Source organism: Oncorhynchus keta, chromosome 37 (genome assembly GCF_023373465.1).
Source record: "Oncorhynchus keta strain PuntledgeMale-10-30-2019 chromosome 37, Oket_V2, whole genome shotgun sequence".
NCBI lineage: Eukaryota > Metazoa > Chordata > Actinopteri > Salmoniformes > Salmonidae > Oncorhynchus > Oncorhynchus keta.
Genome location: NC_068457.1, coordinates 24676730 through 24699443, shown reverse-complemented (window position 1 = coordinate 24699443; position 22714 = coordinate 24676730). Strand labels below are relative to the sequence as shown.

Below are 22714 nucleotides of genomic sequence, written 5' to 3'. Positions count from 1 at the left end.
TTTCGGTTACCTGCCCAAGACTATAACCATTAGGCTTCCTGCCGCCCAATATTATTGTTATTATATTATTCTAAACAAAGAACAAAAATGATTTGATACGTATGATCAGTCGTTTCTAGTTTCACTTCAGTCTTTTCTATTTCTTCTTCAGTCGTTTCTAGTTCTGCTTCAGTCTATTCTAGTTCTGCTTCAGTCATTTCTAGCTTTGCTTCAGTCATTCCACACACTACTCCACTCACTCACTCACTCACTCACTCACTCACTCACTCACTCACTCACTCACTCACATCACTCACTCACTCACACACTCACACACTCACACACACACACACACACACACACACACACACACACACACACACACACACACACACACACACACACACACACACACACACACACACACACACACACACACACACACACACACACTGGTCACACACACAGTGACACAGACCAGACCAGCTATCAGAGGTCATGATTGCATCGCCAAAAATGAATAAGGTCCCGAGTCGTTCAGTGAAAGCTGAGATCAGGGCCCCAAAATAAAATACTAAACAGATCACTGGCTGACTTACCTTCAACTGAGAAACTGCAGACAGAAAATCCATTCAGGACAGAAACCCACTACTTTAAGATTGTCTCTCTCTATTCCACAACCAAACCATATGAGAATGGCTTTCACTTTCTAGTTCACCACTGAAGTGGCCTTTAGGAAACATATGCGTCCCGTTTACAGCTTCTCCCACAATTTTCAATCACAAGAATTAAAGTGATTCTGAAAAATCCAGGACTAGCAGCAGCCACAAGAGGGGAGTGTTCCCTATGTCGTTTTATTACTGAGAGAGGCTGTGGATGAGCCAGCATTTCTGTCTGGGCACTGGTGAGGACACACCCACCCTCACTCTGACCATAACAACACTGCTTCCCCTAGCAACAGCCCAGCCTACAACCAAGCACATCTGATTCCCTTTAAAACATATTCAAATAATCAGATTCCACTTTTTGATGTCCATGTCATCTTTAATGCTTGTTTCGTTGTCTATTTGCAGAAGAGATCAAATCCATAAGATTGTTGAGGATTCAAAGGCACCATTCCAGTTCATCCTCCACTGTCATACTCTCAATCTGAATGTGTATAAGTACTGTGAAGAGAGGAGGGCAGTGGCATAGAGCCAGGCAGTGCTGGCAATGTGTGTGCACTGGGGCCCTTGGCTATGGGGGGCCTGCAAACTCTCACTATCAAGTGTTGCATTGGTCTTCTAGGTATCTGCATAGCAGGCACTAGAAATTGTACACTATACACCATTGGAAAAGTCATTACATTGTTTAACTGAAGGATGGGCCTACATGTCATTTGCACAGCAACACATCCCAGTCATGGTAATTTGTAACTTAAAAAATAAAATGCCACTACATGCCACTACATATTTGAATGTATTGATGACTTGTACATCTATTTGGTTCACATAACAAACCTCAATGAACAGTTCCAATGTTATTTGTTATTGTTGTGCAAAGACTGCTGGCAAATATGCAAATACTGTTCAATAATATTGTAGAGGAGATTCAGAGGCATGGCTTATTGAGGGCGTGGCTTTCAATGAGTTATTTTTGGCCACCCGGAAGTGTGAATGTCTTTCCAGTTCATCTGGTCTGTTCACTTTCAATTACCGTTGTGAATTGTGATGGGAGGCCAAGTGATCATTTTGTTCACACAGGCCTGGGAAGATTTAGTTCAGAGCCAATGGAAGAGGGTGTAACTATAGAGATCATCAGGCTACTGAAGGGCTCACTTCTGCCTAACTACAACACAGACAAAGGTAAATGGAATAGCAGTCTGCTAGTTGAGGCTGGCACTTTATGTTAGCCTGGAAAGGCCTTGATCCAGTCAGGCCTGTTTTCCCCATTGTGTGTGTTTCACAGCTCGTTGAGAGGAAGGACATAGCAGTCAGCACACAGGAAACCCTTTGAGCAGCAATACTGCACAACTGTTTGTAAATGAACACAGGCTGTTAAAGGCCCAGTGCCGTCAAAAACATGATTCATTTCCTGTGTTTTATATCTATTTCCACACTAGGAGGTTGGAATAATACTGTGAAATTGTGAACATTTTGATAAAGCCCTTTTAGTGTAAGAGCTGTTTGAAAAGACCTCCTGAAATCGCTGCCCGTTGTGGTGGGATGGAGTTTTGACCTGCCTCAGGCAGTGAATTAGTTAATAGACCAATAAGAAAGAGGGTTCCAAACCTCCCTGCCAATAACATTTTACATTACATTTACATTTAACAGATAGTTTTAACTAACAGACCACTCCCAGACAGTCCTATACATTTTTTTGTTTGAAAAATTGCTCTTTGCTAAAAAAAAATATTTTTGGGGGGATTGAAAACAATGACAGAAAGGTACTTAATTGTGACCCAGAAATGATTTAATAATGAGATATAAAGGGCTGCATTGGACCTTTAACATGAATTGAACAGGATGAAATGTAACTGAATTATCAACCTTTATTTAACTAGGCAAGTCAGTTAAGAACAAATTCTTATTTACAATGACGGCCGACCCCGGGCCAATTGTGCACCGCCCTATGGGACTCCCAATCACGGCTGGATGTGATGTCGCCTGGATTTGAACAAGGGACTGCAGTGACACCTCTTGCACTGAGATGCATTGTCTTAGACCGCAGTGCCACTCAGGAGCATTAACGTTCTCACTCCAAGAGAGCTAGTGGTGCAAAGCATTCAACACCATCAAGCTAACGATACAAAACCAAACAGAAGATAGAACCTGGATGAGAATGCCAGCCGAGCCAGTAAACAAACCAAACTCAAGAAACGAAGGGAAATGCAATAACCACTAAAGGTATTTATCTTCACTAAAATGTGAAGCAAAGAGCTATTACTAACTAATTACAACCACATGTGACTGCACTGCTGTGTGCCTATTGCCTCAAGCAGTCAAGAACCTGCAGAGAGAGAACTGAGAGACTGAGGCAAGGATTCAATCTGGCTTGGCTGTTGGAGAGAAGTGAAATAGCTTGGATGCTGCCTTGAGACACATGGGTTATTCATTAGTAACAAGCAGCATTCCACGCTGTGAGTCTCCGGCTCATAGTCTCACATTGAGCGTCATTGGTACAGTACGGTGGCCTCATTGGGTCAAAAGACTGCAGCACCAATAAAGAGATTAGGATACAGGATTATGTCAGGATATATTAGGCAGGTAAGCCTGGTGAGACTCAGTCCGGTTCATGGGCCTTCACTGTGAAGAAATCATATGGCAGCCTGCCCAGCCCAACCTGCCTTACAGCTTGTCTGGTCTGCCTGTCTACTGAGACCAATGAGGAGGGTGGAGGCCTGGTCTGCCTGTCAACTGAGACCAATGAGGAGGGTGGAGGCCTGGTCTGCCTGTCTACTGAGACCAATGAGGAGGGTGGAGGCCTGGTCTGCCTGTCTACTGAGACCAATGAGGAGGGTGGAGGTCTGGGGCTGCCTGTCAACTGAGACCAATGAGGAGGGTGTTCTGGGGCTGCCTGTCAACTGAGACCAATGAGGAGGGTGGAGGTCTGGGGCTGCCTGTCAACTGAGACCAATGAGGAGGGTGGAGGTCTGGGGCTGCCTGTTAACAGAGACCGATGAGGAGGGTGGAGGTCTGGGGCTGCCTGTCAACTGAGACCAATGAGGAGGGTGTTCTGGGGCTGCCTGTCAACTGAGACCAATGAGGAGGGTGGAGGTCTGGGGCTGCCTGTCAACTGAGACCAATGAGGAGGGTGGAGGTCTGGGGCTGCCTGTTAACAGAGACCGATGAGGAGGGTGGAGGTCTGGGGCTGCCTGTCAACTGAGACCAATGAGGAGGGTGGAGGTCTGGGGCTGCCTGTCTACAGGGACTGATGAGGAGGGTGGAGGTCTGGGCCTGCTGTCAACAGAGACCGATGTGGAGGGTGGAGGTCTGGGCCTGCTGTCAACAGAGACCGATGAGGAGGGTGGAGGTCTGGGGCTGCCTGTCAACAGAGACCGATGTGGAGGGTGGAGGTCTGCGGCTGTCTGTCAACAGAGACCGATGTGGAGGGTGGAGGTCTGGGGCTGTCTGTTAACAGAGACCGATGAGGAGGGTGGAGGTCTGGGGCTGCCTGTCAACAGAGACCGATGAGGAGGGTGGAGGTCTGGGGCTGCCTGTCAACAGGGACTGATGAGGAGGGTGGAGGTCTGGGGCTGCCTGTCAACTGAGACCAATGAGGAGGGTGGAGGCCTGGTCTGCCTGTCAACTGAGACCAATGAGGAGGGTGGAGGCCTGGTCTGCCTGTCAACTGAGACCAATGAGGAGGGTGGAGGTCTGGTCTGCCTGTCTACTGAGACCAATGAGGAGGGTGGAGGCCTGGTCTGCCTGTCTACTGAGACCAATGAGGAGGGTGGAGGTCTGGGGCTGCCTGTCTACAGGGACCAATGAGGAGGGTGGAGGTCTGGTCTGCCTGTCTACTGAGACCAATGAGGAGGGTGGAGGTCTGGGGCTGCCTGTCTACTGAGACCAATGAGGAGGGTGGAGGTCTGGGGCTGCCTGTCTACTGAGACCAATGAGGAGGGTGGAGGTCTGGGGCTGCCTGTCTACTGAGACCAATGAGGAGGGTGGAGGTCTGGGGCTGCCTGTCAACTGAGACCAATGAGGAGGGTGGAGGCCTGGTCTGCCTGTCAACTGAGACCAATGAGGAGGGTGGAGGCCTGGTCTGCCTGTCAACTGAGACCAATGAGGAGGGTGGAGGCCTGGTCTGCCTGTCAACTGAGACCAATGAGGAGGGTGGAGGTCTGGTCTGCCTGTCTACTGAGACCAATGAGGAGGGTGGGGTTCTGGGCTGCCTGTCAACTGAGACCAATGAGGAGGGTGGAGGTCTGGGGCTGCCTGTCAACTGAGACCAATGAGGAGGGTGGAGGTCTGGGGCTGCCTGTTAACAGAGACCAATGAGGAGGGTGGAGGTCTGGGGCTGCCTGTCAACAGAGACCGATGTGGAGGGTGGAGGTCTGCGGCTGTCTGTCAACAGAGACCAATGAGGAGGGTGGAGGTCTGGGGCTGCCTGTCAACTGAGACCAATGAGGAGGGTGGAGGTCTGGGGCTGCCTGTCAACTGAGACCAATGAGGAGGGTGGAGGTCTGGGGCTGCCTGTTAACAGAGACCGATGAGGAGGGTGGAGGTCTGGGGCTGCCTGTCAACTGAGACCAATGAGGAGGGTGGAGGCCTGGTCTGCCTGTCAACTGAGACCAATGAGGAGGGTGGAGGCCTGGTCTGCCTGTCAACTGAGACCAATGAGGAGGGTGGAGGTCTGGTCTGCCTGTCTACTGAGACCAATGAGGAGGGTGGAGGCCTGGTCTGCCTGTCTACTGAGACCAATGAGGAGGGTGGAGGTCTGGGGCTGCCTGTCTACAGGGACCAATGAGGAGGGTGGAGGTCTGGTCTGCCTGTCTACTGAGACCAATGAGGAGGGTGGAGGTCTGGGGCTGCCTGTCAACTGAGACCAATGAGGAGGGTGGAGGTCTGGGGCTGCCTGTCTACTGAGACCAATGAGGAGGGTGGAGGTCTGGGGCTGCCTGTCTACTGAGACCAATGAGGAGGGTGGAGGTCTGGGGCTGCCTGTCAACTGAGACCAATGAGGAGGGTGGAGGCCTGGTCTGCCTGTCAACTGAGACCAATGAGGAGGGTGGAGGCCTGGTCTGCCTGTCAACTGAGACCAATGAGGAGGGTGGAGGTCTGGGGCTGCCTGTCAACTGAGACCAATGAGGAGGGTGGAGGCCTGGTCTGCCTGTCAACTGAGACCAATGAGGAGGGTGGAGGTCTGGGGCTGCCTGTCTACTGAGACCAATGAGGAGGGTGGAGGCCTGGTCTGCCTGTCAACTGAGACCAATGAGGAGGGTGGAGGTCTGGGGCTGCCTGTCAACTGAGACCAATGAGGAGGGTGGAGGTCTGGGGCTGCCTGTCAACTGAGACCAATGAGGAGGGTGGAGGTCTGGGGCTGCCTGTCAACTGAGACCAATGAGGAGGGTGGAGGTCTGGGGCTGCCTGTCTACTGAGACCAATGAGGAGGGTGGAGGCCTGGTCTGCCTGTCTACTGAGACCAATGAGGAGGGTGGAGGTCTGGGGCTGCCTGTCAACTGAGACCAATGAGGAGGGTGGAGGTCTGGTCTGCCTGTCTACTGAGACCAATGAGGAGGGTGGAGGTCTGGGGCTGCCTGTCAACTGAGACCAATGAGGAGGGTGGAGGTCTGGGGCTGCCTGTCTACTGAGACCAATGAGGAGGGTGGAGGTCTGGTCTGCCTGTCTACTGAGACCAATGAGGAGGGTGGAGGTCTGGGGCTGCCTGTCAACTGAGACCAATGAGGAGGGTGGAGGTCTGGGGCTGCCTGTCTACTGAGACCAATGAGGAGGGTGGAGGTCTGGGGCTGCCTGTCTACTGAGACCAATGAGGAGGGTGGAGGTCTGGGGCTGCCTGTCAACTGAGACCAATGAGGAGGGTGGAGGCCTGGTCTGCCTGTCAACTGAGACCAATGAGGAGGGTGGAGGCCTGGTCTGCCTGTCTACTGAGACCAATGAGGAGGGTGGAGGCCTGGTCTGCCTGTCTACTGAGACCAATGAGGAGGGTGGAGGTCTGGGGCTGCCTGTCAACTGAGACCAATGAGGAGGGTGTCTGGGGCTGCCTGTCAACTGAGACCAATGAGGAGGGTGGAGGTCTGGGGCTGCCTGTCAACTGAGACCAATGAGGAGGGTGGAGGTCTGGGGCTGCCTGTTAACTGAGACCAATGAGGAGGGTGGAGGTCTGGGGCTGCCTGTCAACTGAGACCAATGAGGAGGGTGGAGGTCTGGGCTGCCTGTCAACTGAGACCAATGAGGAGGGTGGAGGTCTGGGGCTGCCTGTCAACTGAGACCAATGAGGAGGGTGGAGGTCTGGGGCTGCCTGTCAACAGAGACCAATGAGGAGGGTGGAGGTCTGGGGCTGCCTGTCAACAGGGACTGATGAGGAGGGTGGAGGTCTGGGGCTGCCTGTCAACTGAGACCAATGAGGAGGGTGGAGGCCTGGTCTGCCTGTCAACTGAGACCAATGAGGAGGGTGGAGGCCTGGTCTGCCTGTCAACTGAGACCAATGAGGAGGGTGGAGGTCTGGGTCTGCCTGTCAACTGAGACCAATGAGGAGGGTGGAGGCCTGGTCTGCCTGTCAACTGAGACCAATGAGGAGGGTGGAGGTCTGGGGCTGCCTGTCTACTGAGACCAATGAGGAGGGTGGAGGCCTGGTCTGCCTGTCTACTGAGACCAATGAGGAGGGTGGAGGTCTGGGGCTGCCTGTCAACTGAGACCAATGAGGAGGGTGTTCTGGGGCTGCCTGTCAACTGAGACCAATGAGGAGGGTGGAGGTCTGGGGCTGCCTGTCAACTGAGACCAATGAGGAGGGTGGAGGTCTGGGGCTGCCTGTTAACAGAGACCGATGAGGAGGGTGGAGGTCTGGGGCTGCCTGTCAACAGAGACCGATGAGGAGGGTGGAGGTCTGGGGCTGCCTGTCAACAGAGACCGATGAGGAGGGTGGAGGTCTGGGGCTGCCTGTCAACAGAGACCGATGAGGAGGGTGGAGGTCTGGGGCTGCCTGTCAACAGAGACCGATGAGGAGGGTGGAGGTCTGGGGCTGCCTGTCAACAGGGACCTGATGAGGAGGGTGGAGGTCTGGGGCTGCCTGTCAACAGAGACCAATGAGGAGGGTGGAGGCCTGGTCTGCCTGTCAACTGAGACCAATGAGGAGGGTGGAGGCCTGGTCTGCCTGTCAACAGAGACCAATGAGGAGGGTGGAGGTCTGGGGCTGCCTGTCTACTGAGACCAATGAGGAGGGTGGAGGCCTGGTCTGCCTGTCTACTGAGACCAATGAGGAGGGTGGAGGTCTGGGGCTGCCTGTCAACAGGGACCAATGAGGAGGGTGGAGGTCTGGGTCTGCCTGTCTACTGAGACCAATGAGGAGGGTGGAGGTCTGGGGCTGCCTGTCAACAGAGACCAATGAGGAGGGTGGAGGTCTGGGGCTGCCTGTCAACAGAGACCAATGAGGAGGGTGGAGGTCTGGGGCTGCCTGTCAACTGAGACCAATGAGGAGGGTGGAGGTCTGGGGCTGCCTGTCAACTGAGACTGATGAGGAGGGTGGAGGTCTGGGGCTGCCTGTCAACAGAGACCGATGAGGAGGGTGGAGGTCTGGGGCTGCCTGTCACAGAGACCAATGAGGAGGGTGGAGGTCTGGGGCTGCCTGTCAACAACAGAGACCAATGAGGAGGGTGGAGGCCTGGTCTGCCTGTCAACTGAGACCAATGAGGAGGGTGGAGGTCTGGGGCTGCCTGTCTACAGAGACCGATGAGGAGGGTGGAGGTCTGGGGCTGCCTGTCAACAGAGACCAATGAGGAGGGTGGAGGTCTGGGGCTGCCTGTCAACAGAGACCGATGAGGAGGGTGGAGGTCTGGGGCTGCCTGTCAACAGAGACCAATGAGGAGGGTGGAGGTTCTGGGGCTGCCTGTCAACAGAGACCAATGAGGAGGGTGGAGGTCTGGTCTGCCTGTCTACTGAGACCAATGAGGAGGGTGGAGGCCTGGGGCTGCCTGTCTACAGAGACCGATGAGGAGGGTGGAGGTCTGGGGCTGCCTGTCAACAGGACTGATGAGGAGGGTGGAGGTCTGGGGCTGCCTGTCTACAGAGACCAATGAGGAGGGTGGAGGTCTGGGGCTGCCTGTCTACAGAGACCGATGAGGAGGGTGGAGGTCTGGGGCTGCCTGTCTACTGAGACCCATGAGGAGGGTGGTCTGGGGCTGCCTGTCAACAGAGACCGATGAGGAGGGTGGAGGTCTGGGGCTGCCTGTCAACAGAGACCGATGAGGAGGGTGGAGGTCTGGGGCTGCCTGTCAACAGAGACCGATGAGGAGGGTGGAGGTCTGGGGCTGCCTGTCAACAGAGACCGATGAGGAGGGTGGTCTGGGGCTGCCTGTCAACAGAGACCGATGAGGAGGGTGGAGGTCTGGGGCTGCCTGTCAACAGAGACCGATGAGGAGGGTGGAGGTCTGGGGCTGCCTGTCAACAGAGACCGATGAGGAGGGTGGAGGTCTGGGGCTGCCTGTCAACAGAGACCGATGAGGAGGGTGGTCTGGGGCTGCCTGTCAACAGAGACTGATGAGGAGGGTGGAGGTCTGGGGCTGCCTGTCAACAGAGACCGATGAGGAGGGTGGAGGTCTGGGGCTGCCTGTCTACAGGGACTGATGAGGAGGGTGGAGGTCTGGGCCTGCTGTCAACAGAGACCGATGTGGAGGGTGGAGGTCTGGGGCTGCCTGTCAACAGAGACCGATGAGGAGGGTGGAGGTCTGGGGCTGCCTGTCAACAGAGACCGATGAGGAGGGTGGAGGTCTGGGGCTGTCTGTTAACAGAGACCGATGAGGAGGGTGGAGGTCTGGGGCTGCCTGTCAACAGAGACCGATGAGGAGGGTGGAGGTCTGGGGCTGCCTGTCAACAGAGACCGATGAGGAGGGTGGAGGTCTGGGGCTGCCTGTCAACAGGGACTGATGAGGAGGGTGGTCTGGGGCTGCCTGTCAACAGAGACCGATGAGGAGGGTGGAGGTCTGGGGCTGCCTGTCAACAGAGACCGATGAGGAGGGTGGAGGTCTGGGGCTGCCTGTTAACAGAGACCGATGAGGAGGGTGGAGGTCTGGGGCTGCCTGTCAACAGAGACTGATGAGGAGGGTGGAGGTCTGGGGCTGCCTGTCAACAGAGACCGATGAGGAGGGTGGAGGTCTGGGGCTGCCTGTCAACAGAGACTGATGAGGAGGGTGGAGGTCTGGGGCTGCCTGTCAACAGAGACCGATGAGGAGGGTGGAGGTCTGGGGCTGCCTGTCAACAGAGACCGATGAGGAGGGTGGAGGTCTGGGGCTGCCTGTCAACAGACCGATGAGGAGGGTGGTCTGGGGCTGCCTGTCAACAGAGACTGATGAGAAGGGTGGAGGTCTGGGGCTGCCTGTCAACAGAGACCGATGAGGAGGGTGGTCTGGGGCTGCCTGTCAACAGAGACCGATGAGGAGGGTGGAAGTCTGGGGCTGCCTGTCAACAGAGACTGATGAGAAGGGTGGAGGTCTGGGGCTGCCTGTCAACAGAGACCGATGAGGAGGGTGGTCTGGGGCTGCCTGTCAACAGAGACTGATGAGAAGGGTGGAGGTCTGGGGCTGCCTGTCAACAGAGACCGATGAGGAGGGTGGTCTGGGGCTGCCTGTCAACAGAGACCGATGAGGAGGGTGGTCTGGGGCTGCCTGTCAACAGAGACTGATGAGGAGGGTGGTCTGGGGCTGCCTGTCAACAGAGACCGATGAGGAGGGTGGTCTGGGGCTGCCTGTCAACAGAGACCGATGAGGAGGGTGGTCTGGGGCTGCCTGTCAACAGAGACTGATGAGGAGGGTGGTCTGGGGCTGCCTGTCAACAGAGACCGATGAGGAGGGTGGTCTGGGGCTGCCTGTCAACAGAGACTGATGAGGAGGGTGGTCTGGGGCTGCATAGACAAGTGTAGACCATATCAGATTAAGCATTGTGGATCATTGCAGACACTCATTCACATCCTGCCTTACAGCTGTAATATGTCACTTGTTGGGTGACACAACCAAATCCACAGAGGAATGTGAGTTATAGATCTGTCATTTTCATTGAAAGCAATATACAGGGGGTACCGGTACCGAGTCAATGTGTGGGGGTACAAGTTAGTAGAGGTAATTGAGGTAATATGTACATATAGCTAGGGGTAAAGTGACTGTGCATCGATAATAAACAGCGAGTAGCAGCAGCGTAAAAAAAGGGTGGAGGTGGGGGTCAATGTAAATAGTCGGGGTAGCCCATTTTCTTACTGTTCAGCAGTCTTATGGCTTGGGGGTAGAAGCTGTTAAGAAGCCTCTTGGACCTAGACTTGGTGCTCCGGTACCGCTTGCTATGCGGTAGCAGAGGGAACAGTCTATGACTATAGGGTGGCTGGAGTCTTTGGCTATTTTTAGGGCCATCCTCTGACACCGCCTGGTATAGAGGTCATGGAAGGCAGGAAGCTTGGCCCCAGTGATGTACTGGGCTGTATACACTACCCTCCGTAGTGTCATTTTAACCACTGGGGTTGTGAAACTAAGTGGATCTTTGGAAATATCGCCACTAAATCAAATTCAAGTTTAGGGACATGTGACAATAAAGTGAATGACAAAGTTAACAGAACTTATACCATTTCATTGGGGAAAAAGTAATGAAAGGTGAACCTGTGAAAATGGTGTCTAAGCTTCAAGCCATAACTGTATATCTCTGGTCACACAAAAGAGTAACGTTGGATCGCATATTGTGGGCCTATATACAGGACAGAAATACCAGAAATATCATCCAGGATTTTTACAACTGGCTGCATTCATCCCTTTCCAGACAAAACACTCCCCTGGTTTCTTTTAACCTTTATGTAACTAGGCAAGTCAGTTCAGAACAAATTCTTATGTACAATGACAACCTACCCCAGACGACACTGGGCCAATGGTGTGCCGCCCTATGGGACTCACAATCACAGCCGGATGTGATACAGCCTGGATTCGAACCAGGGACTGTAGTGACACCCCTTTCACTGAGATGCAGTGCCTTAGACCGCTGAGTCACTCACGAGTCCAGTTCTTAAAGACTGCTCTGTTAAAACTAGCCACTGGTCAGTACTATTTAGAGGCCTGGAAGCTTTACACTAGTCGGCCTGGACAGCAGCAGCACTGGTCAGTACAATTAGAGGCCTGGAAGCTTTACACTAGTCGGCCTGGACAGCAGCAGCACTGGTCAGTACTATTAGAGGCCTGGAAGCTTTACACTAGTCGGCCTGGACAGCAGCAGCACTGGTCAGTACTATTAGAGGCCTGGAAGCTTTACACTAGTCGGCCTGGACAGCAGCAGCACTGGTCAGTACTATTAGAGGCCTGGAAGCTTTACACTAGTCGGCCTGGACAGCAGCAGCACTGGTCAGTACTATTAGAGGCCTGGAAGCTTTACACTAGTCGGCCTGGACAGCAGCAGCACTGGTCAGTACTATTAGAGGCCTGGAAGCTTTACACTAGTCGGCCTGGACAGCAGCAGCACTGGTCAGTACTATTAGAGGCCTGGAAGCTTTACACTAGTCGGCCTGGACAGCAGCAGCACTGGTCAGTACTATTAGAGGCCTGGAAGCTTTACACTAGTCGGCCTGGACAGCAGCAGCACTGGTCAGTACTATTAGAGGCCTGGAAGCTTTACACTAGTCGGCCTGGACAGCAGCAGCACTGGTCATTACTATTAGAGGCCTGGAAGCTTTACACTAGTCGGCTTGGACAGCAGCAGCACTGGTCAGTACTATTAGAGGCCTGGAAGCTTTACACTAGTCGGCCTGGACAGCAGCAGCACTGGTCAGTACTATTAGAGGCCTGGAAGCTTTACACTAGTCGGCCTGGACAGCAGCAGCACTGGTCAGTACTATTAGAGGCCTGGAAGCTTTACACTAGTCGGCCTGGACAGCAACAGCACTGGTCAGTACTATTAGAGGCCTGGAAGCTTTACACTAGTCGGCCTGGACAGCAGCAGCACTGGTCAGTACTATTAGAGGCCTGGAAGCTTTACACTAGTCGGCCTGGACAGCAGCAGCACTGGTCAGTACTATTAGAGGCCTGGAAGCTTTACACTAGTCGGCCTGGACAGCAGCAGCACTGGTCAGTACTATTAGAGGCCTGGAAGCTTTACACTAGTCGGCCTGGACAGCAGCAGCACTGGTCAGTACTATTAGAGGCCTGGCAGCTTTACACTAGTCGGCCTGGACAGCAGCAGCTCCCATCCAGAACAGACCTCATCGAGGTTTAAAAGCAGAACAGCTTTGTAACTCCAGATGTTTTCCTTCACCAGTGTCAAGACCTTCACAGGCATGATGCATCCCTACGGATCTATTCATAGCCAGGCTCTCTGAGTGAGAGCAGAGGGAAGGGCCACCTCAACACTTACTGGAAAATAAAGTCTCTTGGAAGTTATTCAGTGCACTCCTCTCATAGGGGCAAATCCTAACTTCCCGTTAGGACGAAATCCTCTCTCTGTTCTGCCATTGACCTCAATGAAAGTTAGGTTTCGCCCCATCGTGAACACATAAGTGCAGGAAAATGTGATCATTAAAAACAGTTGATCACTTTAACCTAAATAGTTTAGTAAAAGCGTAACGCACTGTACTTTATAGTACATTCTAGTCTCATGCTGTGCTCATGAGGCCTTGTTGGGGGGCAGAGTAGAGTTTCCCATTCAGGTGTGTTGTGACAACCCCATAATACTATAACAGTACATTCTAGTCTCATGCTGTGTTGAAGCAGTAGTGGGGGTTGAGCACTTAGCTTGGAGTTTTCTGGGGTGTTTGAGACTAATGTCCATCCAGAGAACACATGGTGTCTGTCTGTCTGATACATCCCTGTACAGGCCAGAGCCCTGATATATACATAGCAGCATTTTACTGTGGTAATCTTCTTAGGAGGAGCCTCATGCAGAGATTTATGCACTTTAAAGAGCAGCAGACTTCTGCTGTGTGTGTGTGTGTGTGTGTGTGTGTGTGTGTGTGTGTGTGTGTGTGTGTGTGTGTGTGTGTGTGTGTGTGTGTGTGTGTGTGTGTGTGTGTGTGTGTGTGTGTGTGTGTGTGTGTGTGTGTGTGTGTGTGTGTGTGTGTGTGTGTGTTAGGCTTTTTAGACCATATTATAAAGACACTTAATGGACAAAATTGCTCTGCCGTGATGCCCAACATGCTGATGGAAGTGAGGGGAGGGAGAAGGGTGGCAGTACAGTCACATCCCCTAATGTCAACACAGTCAGGGAGGACAAGTTAAGAGAGCCGGTACATGTAGCAATGACTCCATGTTTCAGATATCTGGCATACCTGTGTTGCTGTAAGCTAAGCAGTCAAACCTTCACGTTCACCTGATCATTTCAGACAACAGTGACTACAGCACTTCAAGGAAGGAAGGTTAGGCCTCTGGCTCAGTAGATGTATTGAATCATGATCGCTGATGGGAGGTCAAAGGTAGCTGGAAGTCTAGACTAGTCGCCTGTTCATCACACTTCACTAATCGCCTGCCACCTCACCCAACCTCACTCGTTGGGAATCCCTTTTAGATTAAATGGGTCAAATATTGTTTTGAGACATGATTAATGATTTAGCCAGAATACAGTAAAAGCTGGTTACTGCTGCCATGCCACTACTCCAGCAGTGATTAAAGTGCAGGTTCATGTTTTTCTTCATGAATCTTGTTCTGGAGGCATCTCTGCAGAGTACTAGCTGACACAGCCACAAAGTGATAGGAGGAGGATTTTAAACCTAACCCTAACCTTATCCATAACCTTAACCAGATTGCTAACCCTAATGCCTAACCCTAACCTTATCCATAACCTTAACCAGATTGCTAACCCTAATGCCTAACCCTAACCTTATCCCTAACCTTAACCAGACTGCTAACCCTAATGCCTAACCCTAACCTTAACCAGACTGCTAACCCTAATGCCTATCCCTAACCTTAACCAGACTGCTAACCCTAATGCCTAACCCTAGACCTAACCTTATCCCTAACCTTAACCAGACTGCTAACCCTAATGCCTAACCCTAACCTTATCCCTAACCTTAACCAGACTGCTAACCCTAATGCCTAACCCTAACCTTATCCCTAACCTTAACCAGACTGCTAACCCTAACCTAACCAGAACCCTAATAACCAGACTGCTAACCCTAATGCCTATCCCTAACCTTAACCAGACTGCTAACCCTAATGCCTATCCCTAACCTTAACCAGACTGCTAACCCTAATGCCTAACCCTAACCAGACTGCTAACCCTAATGCCTATCCCTAACCTTAACCAGACTGCTAACCCTAATGCCTATCCCTAACCTTAACCAGACTGCTAACCCTAATGCCTATCCCTAACCTTAACCAGACTGCTAACCCTAATGCCTATCCCTAACCTTAACCAGACTGCTAACCCTAATGCCTATCCCTAACCTTAACCAGACTGCTAACCCTAATGCCTATCCCTAACCTTAACCAGACTGCTAACCCTAATGCCTATCCCTAACCTTAACCAGACTGCTAACCCTAATGCCTAACCCTAACCTTAACCAGACTGCTAACCCTAATGCCTATCCCTAACCTTAACCAGACTGCTAACCCTAATGCCTATCCCTAACCTTAACCAGACTGCTAACCCTAATGCCTAACCCTAACCTTAACCAGACTGCTAACCCTAATGCCTATCCCTAACCTTAAATTAAGATCAAAAAGCACATTTTTGTTTTCAGTCATTTTTACAATATAGCCAATTTTGACTTTCCAGCTGGTCTAAGGGGAAATTGTTCAGTTCTGCCTTCAGGACAAGACTCGTGACAATAAATGTCAACCTGCGATTAAAGCATGATGTGGATGATGTTGAGAGGCTTAAGAGATGCAGGTCACTGGCATAGACACAGTCCAATCCCCTGGTGCAGAGGGGCTGCTGAGTGCTTTTACACACAAACACACACGTGCACACATCGCATGCACACATATACACAAACACACCCGCACACACACAAAAGTGAACACACACACATAAACATGTACACACACCAATACAAACATAAATGTGCAACCAAGGGAACAGCTGTCAGCTTGCCCAGTAGGTCAGACTTCACCAGCTAGAACATGAAAGTCAGCCAAAAGCCCATCGCTTCCCCCTCACATACCCCCTGACCCAAGCCCACCATGGACCCCACCCACCCCTCATTTTAATACTGGAGCTGTCTATCTGTTAATTCCTCCTAATTCCACAGGGACACACCCCCTAACACCATTGACTAAGGATTCTGAATCTGGCCTGTCTGTTATTTGTCAAACAACACTCTGGCACTAATGATATGACTAGCAGGTACCTGCTTTATATCACTGTCAAACAACAGTCTGGCACTAATGATATGACTAGCAGGTACCTGATGAATATCACTGTCAAACAACACTCTGGCACTAATGATATGACTAGGAGGTACCTGATGAATATCACTGTCAAACAACACTCTGGCACTAATGATATGACTAGCAGGTATCTGCTTTATATCACTGTCAAACAACACCCTGGCACTAATGATATGACTAGCAGGTACCTGATGAATATCACTGTCAAACAACACTCTGGCACTAATGATATGACTAGCAGGTACCTGCTTTATATCACTGTCAAACAACACTCTGGCACTAATGATATGACTAGCAGGTACCTGCTTTATATCACTGTTAAACAACACCCTGGCACTAATGATATGACTAGCAGGTATCTGCTTTATATCACTGTCAAACAACAGTCTGGCACTAATGATATGACTAGCAGGTACCTGATGAATATCACTGTCAAACAACACTCTGGCACTAATGATATGACTAGCAGGTACCTGCTTAATATCACTGTCAAACAACACTCTGGCACTAATGATATGACTAGCAGGTACCTGCTTTATATCACTGTCAAACAACACTCTGGCACTAATGATATGACTAGCAGGTACCTGCTGAATATCACTGTCAAACAACACCCTGGCACTAATGATATGACTAGCAGGTACCTGTTTATATCACTGTTAAACAACACTCTGGCACTAATGATATGACTAGCAGGTACCTGCTGAATATCACTGTCAAACAACACCCTGGCACTAATGATATGACTAGCAGGTACCTGTTTATATCACTGTTAAACAACACTCTGGCACTAATGATATGACTAGCAGGTACCTGCTGAATATCACTGTCAAACAACACCCTGGCACTAATGATATGACTAGCAGGTACCTGCTGAATATCACTGTCAAACAACACTCTGGCACTAATGATATGACTAGCAGGTACCTGCTGAATATCACTGTCAAACAACACTCTGGCACTAATGATATGACTAGCAGGTACCTGATGAATATCACTGTCAAACAACACCCTGGCACTAATGATATGACTAGCAGGTACCTGATGAATATCACTGTCAAACAACACTCTGGCACTAATGATATGACTAGCAGGTACCTGCTTTATATCACTGTCAAACAACACCCTGGCACTAATGATATGACTAGCAGGTACCTGCTGAATATCACTGTCAAACAACACCCTGGCACTAATGATATGACTAGCAGGTACCTGCTGAATATCACTGTCAAACAACACTCTGGCACTAATGATATGACTAGCAGGTACCTGCTGAATATCACTGGCATGACAGCAGAATGAGTTGATGACAACATCGTGCTCTGGGCCCTGGATTACTGATGTCTGTCTGTCATCTGCAGCTCTCAGCGGCTTGTTATCACATGACTGGGGGCTTCAGGCCTCACTGCACTTGGTTTGGTTTGAGAGACACTTGACGTCTCATTGAGAACCATTTCCAACAGACTGGATGGAGTATTATGGAGTCTTATCAGTGCCATAGATTATAGTGTGTAGAGATGGGAGAAAGACAGGACTGGAGTATTATGGAGTCTTATCAGTGCCATAGATTATAGTGTGTAGAGATGGGAGAGAGACAGGACTGGAGTATTATGGAGTCTTATCAGTGCCATAGATTATAGTGTGTAGAGATGGGAGAGAGACAGGACTGGAGTATTATGGAGTCTTATCAGTGCCATAGATTATAGTGTGTAGAGATGGGAGAGAGACAGGACTGGAGTATTATGGAGTCTTATCAGTGCCATAGATTATAGTGTGTAGAGATGGGAGAGAGACAGGACTGGAGTATTATGGAGTCTTATCAGTGCCATAGATTATAGTGTGTAGAGATGGGAGAGAGACAGGACTGGAGTATTATGGAGTCTTATCAGTGCCATAGATTATAGTGTGTAGAGATGGGAGAGAGACAGGACTGGAGTATTATGGAGTCTTATCAGTGCCATAGATTATAGTGTGTAGAGATGGGAGAGAGACAGGACTGGAGTTTTGTTGTGTCTTATCAGTGCCATAGATTATAGTGTGTAGAGACGGGACTGGAGGAAGCATATTTTATATTGCAGTAGTTGCATTTGAAAATTCCTCTGTGTGTGTGTGTGTGTGTGTGTGTGTGTGTGTGTGTGTGTGTGTGTGTGTGTGTGTGTGTGTGTGTGTGTGTGTGTGTGTGTGTGTGTGTGTGTGTGTGTGTGTGTGTGTGTGTGTGTGTGTGTGTGTGTGTGTGTGTGTGTGTGTGCGTGTGCGTGTGCGTGTGTGTGTTCAAAACAACCCCATATTCTGCTTAAGAACAGCTCTATAGCTTTGTCAACACTGTTATGAGGCACACAGTGTGTTATTATATTCCAGGATGACAACATCCCAACATCCCATTTCAGATTGTATTCTCATTAGCATGCGGGTGGGAGTGTCTTTTGAAGGGCCTTCACATCATGTTGTCACTCACATGGTGACTAAGCCCTCTGATGTCAGCACTAAACAAAATACTACCTTCCTGGTTGCTTAGCTCCCACCACACCCATGACAATTAGGGACGTTTATGTGTTCAAGGATCTGACTAGTGGTTCTGACTGATAGAACCTTTCTGTGTTTTTGTACCAACACATAAGCTACTGCACATTGACTTATTACCCTGTATACTTCTTTATGTAGAAGAATGGCAGGGGAGCAGGAGAGCATAACAAGCCCTTTGATATTTAGTGAGGACGTTTAAAACCTTTCAGGGGGAATATTATGGTCCACATAGTGAGGCTTTTACTTCAGTTTACAGTCGTGGCTGGTCAGAAAACCTACAGCACAGCATTACACTGGTGAGTTGTTTTAACATCATCAAGGACCGCTGTTACATGTTGATAAAATCAACCAGATGAAAATGGAAGAGCTGGGCTCTAGTGACAGTTTGGAAGCCATTTGCAATGGGCACCGGGCACCGGGCGTGGCCAGTCAATATTTTCAAGATGTTGTGGTCACTGGTCAACAGACTTCAGTCTATAGTTGGTCTGAAGCCTGTCCTTACAAATACTAGCTGGAGTCTCACTCGAGCCCTGGATTTTTTAAATTTAAACTAGACAAGAACAAATTCTTATTTACAATGACAGCCTAACGGGGAACAGTGGGTTAACTGCCTTATTCAGGGGGCGGGACAACAACAGATGTTTACCTTGTCAGCTCAGGGATTTGATCCAGTAACCTTTTAGTTACTGGCCCAAAGTTCTAACTACTAGGCTACCTGGCGTCAGACTTCATTATAGTATGATGACAAACTGTCTGTCAATCTCCCTATGATTGTATCCCCATCAACTTCTGATTGTGTTTCCTCCACCCAAACAAACATAATCTCACATCACATGTGGTCCTCTGTGGCTCAGTAAGTAGAGCATGATGCTTACAATGCTAGGGTTGTGGGTTCAATTCCTGCTGAGATTGCCACATGACAAGTGTTTAAAAGCATCTGCTAAATTTGGATATGATGTGGTTTACTTCACCTCCTGTCTGCACTGATTTGTTTTCACCTATCGTGTGACCTCAAATTGTTGTAAAGAGAGGAGGAGACAAGGGGAGGAAGCCAGTTCAGACTCCCTCTCATATTGAGATGCACCCCTCATTGCAGTATGACCTACATCTATCTTTTTCTCTCTCTTTCCTGCTTCTTTAATAAGCGTCATGGATAGGTGATTGATTTTTAATTTTTTATTTATTTTACCAGGCAAGTCAGTTAAGAACAAATTCTTATTTTCAATGACAGCCTAGGAACAGTGGGTAAACTGCCTGTTCAGGGGCAGAACGACAAATTTGTACCTTGTCAGCTCGGGGATTTGAACTTGCAACCTTTCGGTTACTAGTCCAACGCTCTAACCACTAGGCTACCCTGCCAATGATAGGTGATAGGTGATAGGTGATAGATGATAGGTGATAGATGATAGGTGATAGGTGATAGGTGATAGGTGATAGATGATAGGTGATAGGTGATAGGTGATAGGTGATAGGTGATAGATGATAGGTGATAGGTGATAGATGATAGGTGATAGGTGATAGGTGATAGGTGATAGATGATAGGTGATAGATGATAGGTGATAGATGATAGGTGATAGATGATAGGTGATAGGTGATAGATGATAGGTGATAGGTGATAGATGATAGGTGATAGATGATAGGTGATAGATGATAGGTGATAGATGATAGGTGATAGGTGATAGGTGATAGGTGAAAGATGAATAGATGATATATGATAGGTGACAGATGACAGGTGATAGATGATAGGTGATAGGTGATAGATGATAGGTGATAGGTGATATATGATAGGTGACAGATGACAGGTGATAGATGATAGGTGACAGATGACAGGTGATAGGTGATAGGTGAAAGATGATAGGTGAAAGATGAATAGATGATATATGATAGGTGACAGATGACAGGTGATAGATGATAGGTGATAGGTGATAGATGATAGGTGATAGGTGATATATGATAGGTGACAGATGACAGGTGATAGATGATAGGTGAAAGATGAATAGATGATAGATGATAGGTGATAGATGATAGGTGATAGATGATAGGTGATAGGTGATAGATGATAGGTGATAGGTGATAGGTGATAGGTGAAAGATGAATAGATGATATATGATAGGTGACAGATGACAGGTGATAGATGATAGGTGAAAGATGAATAGGACATGGATCAATAGCTAGGAAGTCTGACATTACAGTTGGTACCCATTTCAACGTGCAAACGTGTCCTTGCCACGAAGGTCATCCCCATCTGTCTTTATCAAGCAATTTACCCCTCAACAATCCCCCATTCATTGTGTCACTTTGATCCACTGTCCAGCCACATGCCAGTTTATGTAGGCCAAGCAAACAATGTCCGTGTTTCCTTTTACAAATAATGCGTCTTTGTCTGTTAGTCCAGGGAATGCCTTGCATACAGCATCGGAGAGGCAGCACGAGACACATCCATTACCCCCAGTGAATAATAATTACCACGCTGTGTTCGTCAGTTGAGGAGGGTGTGTGGCTGCAGCAACTGATGCATGCTTTTTGAATAGTCCTAGTGTAGCCTAGGCTAGTGGTTCCCAACCTTTTTCGGTTACTATACCACCAACTAAATTTAGCTCTGTCCCGAGTACCCCTGAAGTACCCCCTCGTGTGCATTTTACCAGTAAGGTTATAGTCTCAGGGGTCTTCTTAAATACCCCCTGTGGATAGGCCAAGTACCCCCAGGGGTCCTACTACCCCAGGTCGGGAACGTCTGGTCTAGGCTATACTTTACATGTATGATAGACATGCTCGTGTCTTTATGTTGACATAATATCTATATGTATAACATAGGCTTAAATTGAAGGCACTCCGTGGAATAGGTTTGGCGCAGTATGACGAGCATTGCCTCCCAAAATAAGAAAGAAAAAACATATCCCAAAACTTACCTCTCGAGCGATTTGATTGAGGGCATCGTCCTCTGCGGTCAGTCTCTCCCTGTTGGGGATTCTTTTTCTTCCAGTGCCAGTAATCTGAGTTCCCATGTTTGTGTATTCTGTGATAAAATCCTTACTGTAGCATACGTGTCAGCCTCGAAGAAATTCAAAAATGGAACACAGGAGCCGAATGATGACGATGAAGTGCACGCTGGAAAAATATAATCACAATCTCCACGTAATGGAAAAATAGCTCACCAATAACACGCAAAAAGAAGTAAACTATTACAATCGGGTAGCTACAATGTAACAACAATCCATCATCAATTCGCTTCCCAGGCACGAGACGTGATGCCATTATGATACATTGTTTCAATGTAACCGCCTTCAAACGTAACAAACTGCATTACGAATATCCTTGATTCCTGTTGCTGATAAACAACTAACATCACACGCGTCACCTTGATGTGTCAAAACACCCTCATAGCATCAGGCTTCCCTCTTTGGGAACATTGGAAAAGGAATTGTCATCTAGCTAATCCTAGGCAATTGTCATCATATCATACGTTTCGGTATGAAACACTAAAACAAAAACACACGCGAGCCTGATAAATAATCGTTCTGTACGTAGACCTAATAGCCATTGAATAATGTCCTCGTTCTTTGCTTTAGCAGAGAACGCGGGAGTCGCCGAGATGTCAAAGCAGATGGACGAAAGTTTTATTGCAGCGCAATCCCGGATGAATACACGTTCCGGGGCAGAGCCTCGAGCCTGCTGGAGATAGATGGTGGCCGCAGTATGGACGGGATGGGTGTCCTCCAAACAGTCGAATTTTACTGGTCATACAATATTCAAAGCAGATCCTTTGTGGTGTTTTCGTTCAGAATGTATCGTATAGCTTGAGAATGGTGTGATGCCTTAACAAATATTCTGTAGCCTAATGACCCGAATGGAATTACCCTGGAATGCACGAAGCAGGCCGTTCAGTTGACACGGTCTTTAGACGTCTCCAATAGTCTCGATGCGAACAGATAGGCTATTATCCTACTGCTATTTTAGAAGGAAGGTCAGCACTGACTTCAACCAAATAAATCTCACTTGCCATGTCAAAATTGTGGCATAGGACTGTATGGCAATTCTCTGAATAGCTGTGTGTTCATCTTACTCCTTTGTTTATATGCATTTCTGATTCAAACCTAAATTATAATATCAGACTATTTTAATCTGTAACGTTAACTCTGACCTCATGTCTAGTCAGTAAACTAGATGAACGCCTTCTGTTTATGCCGGAGAGCTGAGTGCCAATCCATAGGA

At 49.2% G+C, this 22714-nt stretch overlaps 1 protein-coding gene across 26 annotated transcripts in view; it reads right to left on the bottom strand.

Moving 5' to 3' along the window:
- lrrfip1b (leucine rich repeat (in FLII) interacting protein 1b) overlaps positions 1–22494 on the bottom strand; it is a 62148-nt gene extending 39654 nt beyond the window's left edge. For 2 of the 26 annotated variants that reach the window (XM_052499811.1, XM_052499812.1), the window contains exon 1: positions 21412–22489. In XM_052499811.1, the coding sequence (XP_052355771.1) occupies positions 21412–21507 (96 nt within the window). In that variant the 5' untranslated portion in view covers positions 21508–22489. Of the gene's footprint in view, positions 1–578; positions 807–21411 lie in introns of those variants that run through there. The other 24 variants (XM_052499813.1, XM_052499824.1, XM_052499816.1 and 21 more) reach the window with 18 other exon arrangements.
- Between the last annotated feature and the right edge of the window lie 220 nt (positions 22495–22714).